Below are 14,271 nucleotides of genomic sequence, written 5' to 3'. Positions count from 1 at the left end.
CCCTGCTCACTGCTTGGGTGGCGGTTTGGCCTCTTCTCAAACTTCACGTCCACAGATTTGCAGTGAATATGTTTGCCACTGGTCTCTCTCCAAGGTGTGACACCAGGGTCACACCTATTACCCCCCTAGTTCACCGTTCTGGGCCTGGCAGCTCTGGGATTTCCCAAACGGGAGAAGGCCCTGATTGCTTTCACATGCCAACAGGTCCCCGTCCCCAACCTCCCAGCCGGAGTTCATGAGACGAGCAAGTCTGTGGACAAGGGAGACGCCATCTTCTCCCAGGAGCGAGATCCCCGTTTTGCTGAGATGTTCGCAGGAATCAGTGCATGTAAGTTTCAAGCCTCTCTGTGGGTAGGAGGACACGGTTGCCCTGGGCAACGGGACATAAACCAGAAAGGTTGTATCCTTTTTATGCATGCCCTTGTCTCCTCTCCATCACCTGGGACTGCAGCATCTCTAGAAAGTAAGGGGCTGAATGGTGGGGCTCAGTTAATCCACTGCACAACTGAGTCTTATTAAGCGCTTTAAAGACTCATGGCTGTAGAGAAAGCACCTCTGGGTATGTACAAAGGACCACCCTTGAAAATAAAACCATGTAGTGAACAGTAGCAACTGAAATGACCCACTGTTCTGCCACCTGGAATTCATCTTTGAAACTTTGTAATGCGCTCTGTTTTTTTACACATTTGCGTTCTCTTGGTTTGTAGAGTCAGTTGCACTCACACTGGTACTCTCCTACTGTGACAATGTCTCATGCGTGAGCCTGTTTCCAGATCATCAAATGGTTCCAATTGTTTTTATAATTGTTTTGAGTGACTTTGAAGGTTGGCATGGAGTTCTCCTTCATGCCTGATGACAGTACCCGAGGCTGTCTCACCTTGGCCAGCAGGCTGGTGAGAGAAAATGAGGCATCGGTTTCTGTCGGTCTTTTTAAAATCATGTGACTTTGCCACAAGGGGTTGATGAGTGTTTAACTGACATATAGGGGTTGTGATTGTGAGCATGTGTGCAGTGTGTACTGGTCAAATTGTGGTAACCAGCATTTCCATGTCTGTCGGTTCTTCAGGCTCCTGTCTTCTAGTTCATCGCAGCTTTGTAGGTTTGCTTGCTCCACCATGCTGTGGAACGTTAGATCATCCTGCTTCTTCTGCCTGGCTGTGTTTGGCTGTCTTCCCCAGAGAAATCGCTGCTCTATGAGTCAGATCAGTTTCTTTTGTTTTAGCCTCCACACATGAGCCAGGGCAGGGAATAATATCATTATTCCTAATAATATTATGGAATAATATTATTCCATAATAATATCAAAATGATAATATCATTATCATTTTCTCAAACAACATCCTCCAGTTCTGTCCATTTTGTTGTCAGTGGTGCGATTTCCATTCTTCTTTCTGACTGGCTAATATTCCACTGTGCACTTATGTCACATTGTCTTTATCCATTCATCCCTCGATGGGCACCTAGGCTGATTCTGTGTCTTAGCTACTGTGGCTGGTGCTGCAGTGAGCACAGAGTCTGTTGTCTGACAAAAGTACAGTTCGTATTGAAGGTGGTAAACAGAGCGTGCATGTTCAACAGCCTTGTCTTCAACTCCAAATACCATTAAGATGAGAAAAATGGATAAATGGAAATGGTCTATCGTTCTAAAAATTAAAAGAAAAAAGAGATCCCACTTTCACGGGGCCAAGGAAATTTCTTCAATGGACAGAGTAGCCAGGATCAGCTGGAGAAGACAGTTGGAGGGAGCTCAGTAGCATCCAGCTGGGACTGTGTGCCCTGAACAGACAGAAGGGATGCCAGGCCACTGCTTTCTTCCTGCTCAGCTGTGGACCAAATGCCCAGACAGCAGGGATAGTGCTGGAGCAGCATAGATGCTCATAGAGCACTATGTCTGGCTTTCAATACCTGATAAAACAGATACCATGGCACTCAGACAGCTCCTTACTGCCAGTTTCCATGGCCAACTACACAGGCCATCCACCTGCATCAATATGCCCGTGACCTTAACAAAGTGATGTTGCTCCGTCCAGCCGAAAGAGGTCAGAACACACTTCCTGGCTTTTCCTTCACCCAAACTAGCCTGAAATATGAAGGAAGGGGTCTTTGAAAAGTTCCTGGCAGATAGATACATTTCCCTGAGTGCAGGAAAAAAGTTGAAACCCACTTAAATATTTATTTTTCCATGAACTTCCTGACATCCATAGTCACGCTTTGACTACTATGGAGAGAGAGAGAGCTTCGCATGAAGATGACAAACCAAACTCAATGGATGAGGAAAAGGGATGGGGCCGGCATCATGACTTAGGAAACTCATCATCTGCCTGTAGCACTAGTGTCACATATGGTCACTAGATCAAGTCCCGGCTGCTCCACTTCCAATCCAGCTCTCTGCTTGCAGCCTGGGAAAACAGCAGAGGATGGCCCAAGCACTTGGGCCCCTACACCCATGTGGGAGACCCAAAGGAAGCTCCTCCTTCCCATGTGGGAGACTCAGAAGAAGCTCATCCCTGGCCATTGCAACCATCTGGAGAGTGAGCCAGTGCATGGAAGATTCTTTCTCTCTCTCTCCTCCCCTCCCTCTCTCTCTCTATCCTGTTATCTCCCTGAATCTGCCTCTCAAATAAAAATTAGCAAATCTTTTGAAAAAGAAAAAAGGAAGAGGGAGTAGGGTTGAATGGAGGCCTCAGAAGAAGTCTCCTCTTTGGAAAGTTAGTTTCTTTGCACAAGAGCATGCAGTGAGAAACCCACCAGTCCTCTCCAAGAGACCCCAATGGCCATGGCTGTGTTCCTGAGATGGAGGAACTGAGCATTTAACAAAGAGGAGTGGGTGCAGAGCAGGCTGGTGGTGCAGAAATGCAAGTCAAAAAGCAGAAAAAAGGAGGGTTCTGCCCATGCAAAACTGGAGTCTTCTGGCTAAGACAGAGTTCAACAAGCACCCAATTAGAACATTCTAAAGACACAGCTGAATATGGTCCATTGTGCTACACCCCCCCCCCCCTTTTTAACTTGAAGAATAAAGGAAATATCCTGCAAAGCTCTGGAGAAAATAAAGCTCATCATAGCTACCAAGGCAAATGTTTCATTTGACTTCTCTGTGATGCCAAATGCCCCAGGCCCAGGGGTGAAGGGTAACTTGAGAATAGGAAAGTATATAACCTGTTTTTCCACTACCATGCTGCTTTCATATATAGGAAGGCGTTACCATGTAATGCTATCTATTTATGTCCACTTACCGAAGATTGCACCTGTTTGTGTAATGATTCAAAATATAGGAGATAAGAGTGGGAGCAGTGGGTTGGAAAAGCAGTGGCGATGAAAAGTGAAATTACTGCCACCGCCAGAATGAACGTGCCTTGTCAGAAGATACAGAAGATGAACAAAGAACAATCAGAATCCCAGTTTTGAATCAGCTCAGCCAAGATCCAGAGGGATGTTGCATGGGAGGCAATAAGAGGAGAATAAATTCCCATCAGTGTGCACTGTTTGTCTCTAACACAGATAGAGAAATGCAGCTTCATGCATGTGCAACCCCAGCAAAGGAGGAGAAAAAGAAAAAAGGGAGGGAAGGAGAGAAGGAAAGAAGGAAGGAAGAAGGAGACGGGCAAGCTGGCTTATAGAAGAAAATGTTTAGCAAATCACGAAATTCTCAAAAGAAAAGCAAAGTGAATGGCAAGCAAATTTCACTATCAAAACAATCCAAGTGTGTCATAGGAGGAGGAACAGTGTAGTGACTTGCAGGCTACTCCTCTGCTGCAGGGTCAACAGCTCATATGGGCCCTGGTTTGTGTCCTGGCTGCTCCACTTTTCAATCCATCTCCCTGCTTATGGCCTGGAAAAGTAGCAGAGGATAGTCCAAGTCCCTGCGTCCCTGCACTCCCAGAGACCAGTTAGAAACTTCTGGTTCCTGGCATTGTATCAGCTCAGCTCTGGCCATGGAGGCAATTTGGGGGAAGTGAACCAGCAGGTGGAAGATCTTTGTCTCTCCTTCTCTCTATATAAAATCTGACTTCACAATAAAAATAAATATTAAAAGAGTTCAAGGACCCTTGGTTGATAATTTGCTGTCAGCATACAATGCAATCAGGCACAAGGAAGCTGATCTTTGAAGAATGGGAGAGGTGAGAGATGGACAAGTTCTGCCAAGCCCATGAGCACACAAATTGATCATCATTGTCTCCAGGGGAAGAGCAAGGCCAGCCGTCCAGTGGACTCCCTGCATACACACTACTGCAGCGTGAAACAAACATCACCAACTTCATGGCACATGAAAGCAGAAACAATCAGGAGTGCCTGAAGCTGCTGACAAAGCCATGTGGTGGGAGAAGGTCTCGGTATATCTTTCTTCATCGCTAGCAGATCAAGTCGATCAAAACAATAAAGATGAAGACTGAGTGGTAGAACCAAGGGTCTTTAGATAGACTAGGGGCTCATCAAAAAGTTCATGGAATATGTGTACTGTGTGTAAACCATGCATGCATTTCAAAATTTGAAAACAGTGAAAGTAACTTACCTTTTAGTTCCATTTTTTAGTGAGAGAGGGAGAGAGAGATCTTCCTTCCACAGACTCGCTCCCCAAATGGCCTCAATGGCCAGAGCTGGTCCAGGCTGAAACCAGGAGCATGAAACTCCATCTGGGTCTCCCGTGCGAGTGTAGGAGCCCAAGCACATTGGCAGAGAGCTAGATCAGAGGTGGAACAGCTGGGACTTGAATGAGTGCTCAGATATGGAACCTCTGTGGATTCTCTGAAGATCCCTCAGAGGTTTTGAGACCTTGGAAGGTCACTGCAGAAAGTCCTGGGCACCCAGTGACCAGACAGGAACGTTGAGTTCATGATCCGCACCCACTCACATCCCTGCTCTTGTCCCCAACCTGCCACAGAGACTCCTGCTTTCTGTACAACATCTCCACAGGCAGCTGGCCGGCCAAGACTTATCCTGTGGCTTTTGGGCTCTGTGTTCTTTGGTGGGTGGGACGCTGGGCTGGGCCTGCCACAGGCTACTGCACAGTGCAGAGAAGTGACAATGATGACATGGCCCAGCCTAGGCTTCGGTGTTTTCAGTTTCATAAAGGTCTCCAACCCCGGGAGACCAGATAACCCAAAGCTGGCCCTGGTGGCTGCTCTGAGGGTGGATAAAGGCAGGGATCTGGATAGAGGGTTGGCTATGGGAAGAGTGCCCTCAGTCCTCCCTGGGGGGCTGTGAGCCTTGGACAACAGAGACGGCAAGCAGAGGTGCAGTTGGCTATGTACCCAAGCCCTGTACCCAGCATTTTCAGCAGGTCAGCTCATTGGATGAAGAGGAACCTTCTTGCAGTAGGGGACATTGAGGCAGGGGATGGCTCAGCAACATGTTCAAGTTTGCATCTTTGCATGTAGGGCAGAACTGGGGTTCGTGGGTCCTCCTTTCCAGTACCCTCAGCCATAAGACCAGGACCTGTGCAGCCTACCCCAGGAGTCTGAAGCATTGCACAAATGACATTTGGCAAGAACTTTGTTTCATCCCGATTCTCCCAACTTGCAGAAGGGGGCCTTACTTGCAGTCAGGAGCAACAGTCCATCGCTCTCCTAGCCCGAGATAACTGGGAGAAACACGCAGCACAGAAGCTGCCCCCAATCCTGCCCCAGGGGGCATGTGCCTCTTCCTGTCCCATGTGCAGCCTTGGACCTGTTACGGGGTAATCTGCCAGGCTGAAGGCCCTCATTTGTGACTCCCGCTCTGGTCTTCCTAGCGGAGAAGAAGATGATGAGCTCAGCTTCGGCAGCAGGAACCCAGCAGATCTACTCACAGGGCAGCCCATTCCCTCCAGGCCACTCCGGGAAGGCCTTCAGGTACACATGGGGAGTAGGGGGAGCCATGGGTGAGAAAGCATCGGTCAGTGTGTCCAGGCTCCCGCAGGCCTTGTGTCCACCTCTGGTTGTGCCCCTGAGTTGACATAGGTGCTGGATGTCAGTTATTCTTTCTTGGGTGAGAATGGTAGCAGCCCACTGTGTTATACAGCCATGCCCTGCTGGGAAGGAAGTGACTCAACCTCTATTTGGGAACAAGCTGGTGGGGTAGCAGGAAGCCTACTTGTTCCCTGGTTCCCAGATACCACGCAGCATCTCAGGCCTCAGGGACCCAAGCAGAACGCCCAGCTGCCCAAGTCAGAGTTCTTGGTGTAAGAGCATCCTACAGGACCTTAAATGAGGCCCTGACTGCATCCCTGCAGCCAAGGCTGGGAATGTGGGAGCCAGGGCAGCAGGTGGCCAGGATGGAGACCTACAGCCCTCAAGGAGGGTGCATGGGGAAGGCGAACATCTAGACACCATGAGCAACACATTGCACATTGCCCAACACATTGCATGGGGATGAGGAACCTATGGGCTGAGCCGGAACCTCAGGTGCCTGGATGTGGGGTTTGGAAATGGCCCAGGAACAGGCTATGGGAAAGTCGGAGTGCAGTGGAGGAGGAAGGCTACATGGAGGTGCCAGGACAGAGGATTCCCCAGGTTCTCATGTGAGGGGTTAAGCCTGAGCCAGGCTTTTGTCTTGGATATATGAGTGGGAAGGGGGTGTGTTGGGAGCAGTGATGGGAAAGGTGAGGCAGGCCTGGGGGCTTCAACTCCTTAGGGAAGGGGCCCAGCCAGGGAAGGAGCCTACTCTACAAGTAAATCAGAGTGAATGGATACCCTGAGGGCTTCAGCCTAGGGAATGAACAGAATTTCCCACAACTCTGAAGGACTGGGGCTGCTTCCCGGTGAGAAGGGCATGCGGCAAAGGCTTCCAAGCCTGGCACAGAAGCTTTCCAAGAAGGGTTGGGCACAGGGTGGTGGGGTGAGGTCAGAAGGAGGCACTTTTGCTCTGGAAAGCTGCCCCTTTGCACCAGAGCTCCTTTGCTGGAGCCAGCAGTGTAAGTGGTTGCCAGCCAAATCAGGCCTGGGTAGCAGTAGCAGGCCCAGCCTGCAGGGGCACAGTGATGGGGAAAGGCCCACTGACATCATCTGTGCATTGAGGACAGGAGAGGAGAGGGAAGGATGTGACCTCTCACAAAAACAAGTGACCGCAGTGGCCAATACAGGAGCCCCTACGGCACCCTAGGCTTCTCCCCATTCCCAAGGAGGCTCAGAAGCTTTGGGGTACAATTAGCACTCTCTCTACTGCCTTCAGCTGCCTTCCTGCCAACATGTGGCAAAACACCACCACTACCCAAAGTCCTCCGGGCTGGCCCCCATCAGCATTCCCCACCCTTTTGTTCTTGGACAGTGGGCACACTGCCCCATGCCCTGAACTAATTCCAGGGAGACAGGAGGAAAGAGGGCTCTGCCTCTGCCCCTCCCGCATCTCCACCTATCAGACGCTCAAGCAAACACCAGAAGCCATCCTCTAAGAAGTGCCTGTGACCCGAGGGGCAGGCCAGGCAACAAAGGCAGCAGCAGAGAAGCAACCTGCCACTGGGCATGCAGACAGCTCAGGGCCTGCACACAGCAGGCACCTGTTAACTCCTGCAGTTAAATTAAGCTGAAAGCAGAGGATGTAAATAAACAGCTGTGCATGCTGCTTGGGAAACAGGAGGAGGTTAGCCGGGAGGGAGGGGGAGGACCAGCTTTGCTTTTGGTTAAGCTTTAAATGACAACTCACACCATATCTCCCACATTTCTGGGGTCTTAAAGGAGGGCCCCAAAGGAATTAATTAACCAGAGCCCAGAGGAGCAGGTGGATGCTGAGAGTCATATAGACATGGTTTCTCTTATTCTGAGAAGCTTCGCTCTTTGCAGGAATCAAGCCATCTACTGACAGCCAAGGATGCTTGGGATGGGCCAAGGGCTGCACAGAAGCCAGTACTGGATGTCATGGGAGCCTGGGGAGATGCAGGCTGGGTCAGGTTTCGGGGTGGAGATGTGGCCTGTCATGGCGAGGAAGCTGGGAGGGGAGGGCCCTGCCAGAGTCAGGGGCAGCTCAGCATCCATGCTTCTTTCTGCCTGCAGCTCATCGGTGGTCCATGTGCCTGGGGTGAATGATATTCAATCCTCATCTTCTACGGGCCAGAACATGTCCCAGATCTCCCGGCAACTCAACCAGGGTCAAGTGGCGTGGACAGGGAGTCGTCCACCCTTTCCCGGACAGGTACAGGGGTGTCTGGGAAGACCTGGCTGCCTTTGTGCCCAGGGAGGGACAGTATCTGGGTATATGCTTTGTAGGGGTGCTGGCCCATGGCACGGCAGAGGCCACCCTGGTCAGGCTGACCACACTAAGGCCACCGGATGGCTGCATCCATGGCAGTTGTACTTCCCCTGATTTGGGCAGCCTCGTCCTGCGGAAGCAAGCAGGAGTGAGTGGGGCAGGTGCAGATATCCCCTAAGCCCTGCTCTGGCACCCTGGAAGAGCATAGGGACCTTCAGCTATGTGGGGCACCCGTTGCCTTGGGGTGGGTTTTAACAGAGCTTGGGACACTCCTGGGTGTCAATGTCAAGACCTCCAAGGACCCACCCTGCACACTGCACTGATCCTAGGCCTCTGTGCAGTCATAGAGCATCTCGATCATGTAGAGCAGATCCTCTTGCTGCCAGTGCACCTGCCAAGGATGTGATGGGCATCATGCCGGGGGGTTGGGTGTGATGCTGGTGACGTGTCCTCTCTCTGTGCTTTGTCCTCACGATAGCAAATCCCATCCCAGTCCAGCAAGACTCAGTCATCGCCCTTTGGGATCGGAACGAGTCATACCTACCCGGCAGACCCCTCCTCCTACAGTCCTCTGTCCAGCCCAGCTACCTCCTCGCCCAGTGGCAATGCCTACTCCAGCCTGGCCAACAGGAACGCAGGCTTTGGTATGTGCTAGGATATGAGTGAAAGCAGCTCTGGACATCAGAATTGGGGGTGGGGGTGGTTGCTGAGCCCTGGTGCTTCCAGACTCCCAGGACAAGTCCCTGTATGTGGCATCCAGGAGTCCCGGGAGGTCTCTGAGAAGCTGGGTGCTGAGGCCTTGGTTTGGTGAAGTGGCCTTGTCCTTCCAGGCTGTGTTAACCCTTTGTCGCCCTGGGCAGAGACTCTCGGATCTCTAACTATAATGTAGTTGAATTGGGGTGTATCATTTTGTTTTCAAAACCTTGAGACTTGGGACAGGGCTGGGGAATTGTCTCTCCAAAAGGGATCCTGCCTCACGTGAAGACAGCACAACCTCAGGCCATAAAGGGTTCAGTGACTGCCCCTCTGGGCACATTGCCCAAGAGCCCTGGCCATAACCTCACTCTTGGTGGCTCCTGAGGGTCATTTGGCACTTCTCCCAGGGCTGGAGTCCCTTTCATCTAAGAAGGGGCTAGTGAGGGCCCTGTGGTCCCTCCTTAGAAGCCCAAGCTCATGATCTTTCTCTCACAGCACAGTCCCTGGGGACCACTGCTCACTCTGATGGCCATGACCTTGGTCTTGCAAATACTGTGCCAGGTGCCCTGTCTACCACTCTGATGACCACTGTGATGATGATGGTGATGATGATGATGATGACACAGGTTGACCCTCGCTGAAGGCTTGCTCCAAGCTAGACGTTCATGCAATCAAATGTGTTTAATGCTTGCTACTACCCTCAGGGATATGCCATTGTTAGTACCGTTTTACAGGTAGGGAAACTGAGGCATGATGGGGCCAGATAACTCACCTAAGGCCTGGAAGTGGTAGAGACAGGCCTGTGACATCAAGAAGAGGGCCCAAGTGGAAGAGTCAACCTGTGTTCTTCCTGTCCATGTCACCTCCTAATCCATCCTCCCTTACCCAAACACAAGGCTTGGAGCCACTGGTCACCTGGCAGGTGCGCCCAGGGAGAGCCATTCGCTCTGGGCAAGTCCCTGCATGTTGTGGCAGAGGACTCCTGCAACTCTCACCCACTCAGCTTCTCACAGCCTGGGTCCCCACCTTACGATTCTTCCCACTATGGTGCGAAAGTGATGCCCCTTCCATAGAAACCACCTTTCTGGTTTTAAATTTAAGACTACTGCTCGGGGGTGGGGCGGGGTTGGAAACACACTCTCCACTTTGCACTCTGAGTGCTGGATACTCCATGGTTCCAATAGGCTTGGGGTTGGGTGATTTTGCTCATGTCAGCTAGCACAAGCTTCGAGCACGCTGAAGGTGAGAGTGGCGAAGTTTAGGCCTTTTGGTGGGTGCATGTAATACATTTTCAGCTTAGTATGCCGTCAGCCAGCAGGGAGTTTATTAGGTTGTCACTTACATCCTAAATGGAGAAAAAAATCTCATATCTGCTCATCAGAGTGACACAGAGAAGGGGCACAAGCACACAGCCAGCTCCAGAGAGCAGAAAGGGGGACCCTCCTCAAGCTGCAGGGGGCTTAAGGGACTGTGTCCTATACGTTGGCTCTTTCAGCTGAAAGTGGACAAAGTAGTGGTCAGTTCCAGGGGCGGCCCTCGGAGGTCTGGTCGCAGTGGCAAAGCCAGCACCACGGTCAGCAGAGCGGTGAGCAGCACTCGCACCAGCAGCCCGGTCAGACTGAAGTGTTCCAGGTAAATCGGGCGAGCACCGCCTTCTCGTAGGTACCGGCGCCTTCTCTCTGCTTCCTTTCCCTCTCTGTCTTGGCCACACCGCCGCCTGCCCAAGTAGTCATCGTGAGTTCTGGCCCTGGCCTGGGGCTAGAAGGGGCTCCCGCCCAACCAGTCAGAAAGTGCAGGTGCATGCCAGAAGGGAAAGGGGGGTCTGCTGCCTTTGAGCTGCAACTCACAAAAGGAGACTTGTCCCAGCCCTAGATGCCAGGGGTTACCCAGGAGACTGGAGCAAAGCACAGAGCTCAAGGGGCCTACCTGAGAAATGCAGGTGTCTTGGGGCCTCCGTGGATTGTCCCTGCCTGACAGCTTCCTCTCCCTGTCGTGCCCGGGTCAGGGTAAGCAGGCATCCCCATCAAACCCTTGCTCCAGGGCTAGCCTGGCTGTAACTCAGCACCTCACTCTGGGTGAGTACAGGGTGTTGCCCCCCTGATTGAAGCTACCTGGGCACCTGGCAATGCTCTCAATTTGGAGCCAGGCAGGGTTCATCCTGCAGCCCCCACCTGCCCAGTGCAGCGAGAATGGACATCCCTGTAGCCCCCCACCTCCCCCAGAGCAGATCTGCACAGTCACAATGCCAAAAAAGAATTATGGTTTAAATAAGCTTGGGAAATGCTGGCTAAGCAAAGCCAACCAATGTTTGCATGGCAGGACTTATCAGAACTTCTACTGTGCTCGTTGTAGACTGGAAGTTTCTAGGAGGTAGCCAATGGGGGCCTTGTTTCCTAGAGTGCGTTGCTTGCTCAACTGTTTTCTCATAGTTTTACATGGGTGGAGGATTCAGCAGACACAGGCTGGGAAAGTGGCCATAAGAAGTGGACTGTTGGCCTTCCTGTTTGCTGGATGGGTAGCCTGACGTCCAGAGGACTGGAAGGCCTCTGCTGTGCAGGGACTCAGCCCCGCTCCCACGTGGTTCTTTCCTTAGCCCCGCTGTCTGCTGCCTCTGGATCACCTGCTGCTTTTGTTGTACCTGGCTGCAACCTCCTCATCGGGAAGGGCGGGGGGTGCTCTTGGTCACCTGTGACTCTGGCTCTGTGTTAGACAGTGGTGTCCTGCCCTTTGCCTGTGGCCTGACAGTTGCCAGACTGTCAGACACCAGCAGAGTTCCCACCGTGGCCTACAGCCAGTCTCCTCCCCGTTAGATGACAAAGGGCGAGCGGCAGGCTGGGCTGCTGGGACTGCCTGGCATACAGGCGACAGTGCTGACTCTGCTTCTGGCTTTTCTTTTCTTCTTCTCTGCAGGACATGCTCCCTATGCCGGGGGACCCAACCCAGGGCACCGGCAACTACAACATTGAAGACTTTGCCGACCTGGGCATGTTCCCACCCTTCTCCGAGTAGCAGTTGTGGGCAGTGCCACCCATGCAGTGATGCCAGTTCCCTCTTGCCAGTCTCACCCTGCCACAGGACCCCCTCCAGGAGCCACCTTGTCCCCCATGTTTCCTCCAGGCATGGCATCACTCAGTTCTGGCCCACAGCCCCGGCTGCTCAGCCTCTGACCCTGGTCCACGTATAGGATCAGGTGTATTTATCGTGTTGTGCCTGTGTGTGTGTGTGTGTGTGTGTGTGTGCGCGCACGCGCGCTCCAGGGAAATACCTGTTGTGTCCTTGATATGACTGTGAACAGTCCTGTAACAGGTGACTTATACCCCAGCTAACGCAATGGTCAGGCATCAATTGCAGGCCCGCCTATGAAGCTGGTGTCTTACTCACCTTGCTGGAGCTGGGGTGTGGGGGACACAGAGGCGAGCCCCCTCGGCTCGGCTCAGCTCACTGTGTGTCCCATGTGTGGTTGATTGCACGTCGTAGGTGCAGTGGGACATGAACCTTCTGTCTGACAGATGTCTTGTGCTTGTATCTGTGGTGTGTGGCCAAAGTGTGTAGAACCCAGTGAGTGTCAAAGCCGCCTCGAGGGAGCAGGTGCAGAGTGTCCTCCCAGGAGTCATGGCTGGGGCCTGTTCCCTGGAATTGGTCAGTTCTGTGGTCCATGCACCCACTCCCCACCTCAGCCCGTCTGCCTGGGCCCCAGCAGCTCCTGTTGCTGATCCCATGTTGGCATCTCTAGTGCTACCCCATTGGGGGGCACAGATGCCTGTCCCCACCCAGCACCTACAGGAAAACTGAGCTGAGCCATCTGGGCAGGAGTTGGGTGGGGAAGGACATCCCAGCCTGCTCAAAGCCTGGACTGAATGCCACCCGCGTCTCTGAAGGGAGTGTGTGGGGGCCACCCTGGGCATGGGGTTTGGGAGGGGATGGACGTCGTGAGCCTTCTGACCTCAGCCCCACTGCAGAGCACAGTACATGTCTCTGGAGGACAGAAGGTTTAGTTTGGGTTCCAGTGCAGGGCTCTGGATTCCTTAGGAGCCCAAGGTCCCTTGCTATGCTTTGCTGGGGATTAAGGGAATGAGCTGTCACCTCCTCCATGTCCCTTCACATAAGTCAGAGCTGGCTTGACTTGGCATCTCTGGTTTGGGAGCATCCCCCTCTGCAGTGCCATCCTCCATCCATAGCCACCCCCACCCCATCTTCCAGGTCTCAGCAAAGTCACATGCAGTACCTTAGGCAGGTGGAGGAACCCATTCTCCCTGAAAGCTGCCAAGTCCCTCCTCAGCATTCCCTAGGCAGTCAGCCGTTCAGACACACGCAGAGACCCTGTCTGAGGTTTGTAGAGGGCCACGAGACAGACAGCAGTCTTGGTTCTGGACTGCCTCGGGAGCCCAGCATGTGTGCACAAGAGACAAGGGACTCTGTCTGTTGTGCCCCCGTGTGTCCCATGTCACTGGAATGGCTCCTGTCCAAGTCCAGCCTAGTTTGGTGCAATGACTGTGGTCAGCAGCCTCAGTGCTACCTGATCCCCTGGCTTGCAGCTCTGACCAGCCACTAGTCCTTCACTTGGTGCAGGGCTGGTGATTGTTCACACCCCCTGTGCACACCAGCCTTCTCACACTACTGGGGAAACGGCAGTCCCCACACAGCCACCTCTAGAACAGGTTTCCTTCCTTCTGTATCTGCTACCCCCTCCCCCAAGGCCACCCCTGTCTCTAGCCAGCAGCTTTGGAACCTTTTTATGCCACCCTCATCCCTCCCCAAAAAAGGCACAAAAATAGCTTTGGGAGCACAGAAATGTTGCTTGGCGAAATGAAGGCAGACTTGAGTTGGTGGGATCAGAGGTATTGGGGGAGGGGTCTCATGGTTTGTAGTTTTGGGGTAAAGGGGCCTTGGAGTTGCTCCATGGGTGCACATAGAGGTGAGTGCAGGGTTTGGGGAGCCTGGCCTTGCATGCTGGGCTCTGCTGTGCACTGAGGGGCTGTCAGAGAGAGGACAGGACTCCTGCTCCCACCAACCTATTGTCCACTGCTTGCATTGAAATGAGGTGTGGGGGTGCAGCTAACTCTAGGTCCCCAGAGGGGAGGATTCATGGGTAACAGGAAGCCAGACTTAGGGTGAAGCATCCTCACCCCACAGACTCAACTCCTTCCCTCATGGCCTCTGCCGGGGACCCCGAGTGGGGCTAATTGGCTCCACGTGCATCCTGCCAGCTGCGTCTCTTGCTGGAGACCAAAGCCAAGCCAGAGGCATTCAGGACTGGGTGTGGTCCTGAGTGTTACCTCCCCACTCCCACCTCTGATGCACACCCAGGCTTTCCTCTGGCTGAGCAAGCAGAAGGCTGGCCAGAGCAGTGGCTGCCCCAGCCACTGGCCAAGAGCACACACACACACCACGAACAGACTGAGTTGGTGACTATGG

At 52.8% G+C, this 14,271-nt stretch overlaps 1 protein-coding gene across 4 annotated transcripts in view; it reads left to right on the top strand.

The window, feature by feature from the left end:
- ARNT2 (aryl hydrocarbon receptor nuclear translocator 2) overlaps positions 1–12,182 on the top strand; it is a 160,225-nt gene extending 148,043 nt beyond the window's left edge. For 2 of the 4 annotated variants that reach the window (XM_058665316.1, XM_058665319.1), the window contains exons 14-19: positions 205–328; positions 5,729–5,828; positions 7,965–8,103; positions 8,639–8,804; positions 10,352–10,488; positions 11,767–12,182. In XM_058665316.1, the coding sequence (XP_058521299.1) occupies positions 205–328; positions 5,729–5,828; positions 7,965–8,103; positions 8,639–8,804; positions 10,352–10,488; positions 11,767–11,865 (765 nt within the window). In that variant the 3' untranslated portion in view covers positions 11,866–12,182. Of the gene's footprint in view, positions 1–204; positions 329–5,728; positions 5,829–7,964; positions 8,104–8,638; positions 8,805–10,351; positions 10,519–11,766 lie in introns of those variants that run through there. The other 2 variants (XM_058665317.1, XM_058665318.1) reach the window with 2 other exon arrangements.
- Positions 12,183–14,271: the final 2,089 nt, after the last annotated feature.

Source organism: Ochotona princeps, chromosome 6 (assembly GCF_030435755.1).
Source record: "Ochotona princeps isolate mOchPri1 chromosome 6, mOchPri1.hap1, whole genome shotgun sequence".
NCBI classification, from domain to species: domain Eukaryota; kingdom Metazoa; phylum Chordata; class Mammalia; order Lagomorpha; family Ochotonidae; genus Ochotona; species Ochotona princeps.
This window is presented reverse-complemented; position numbering and strand designations above follow the sequence as displayed.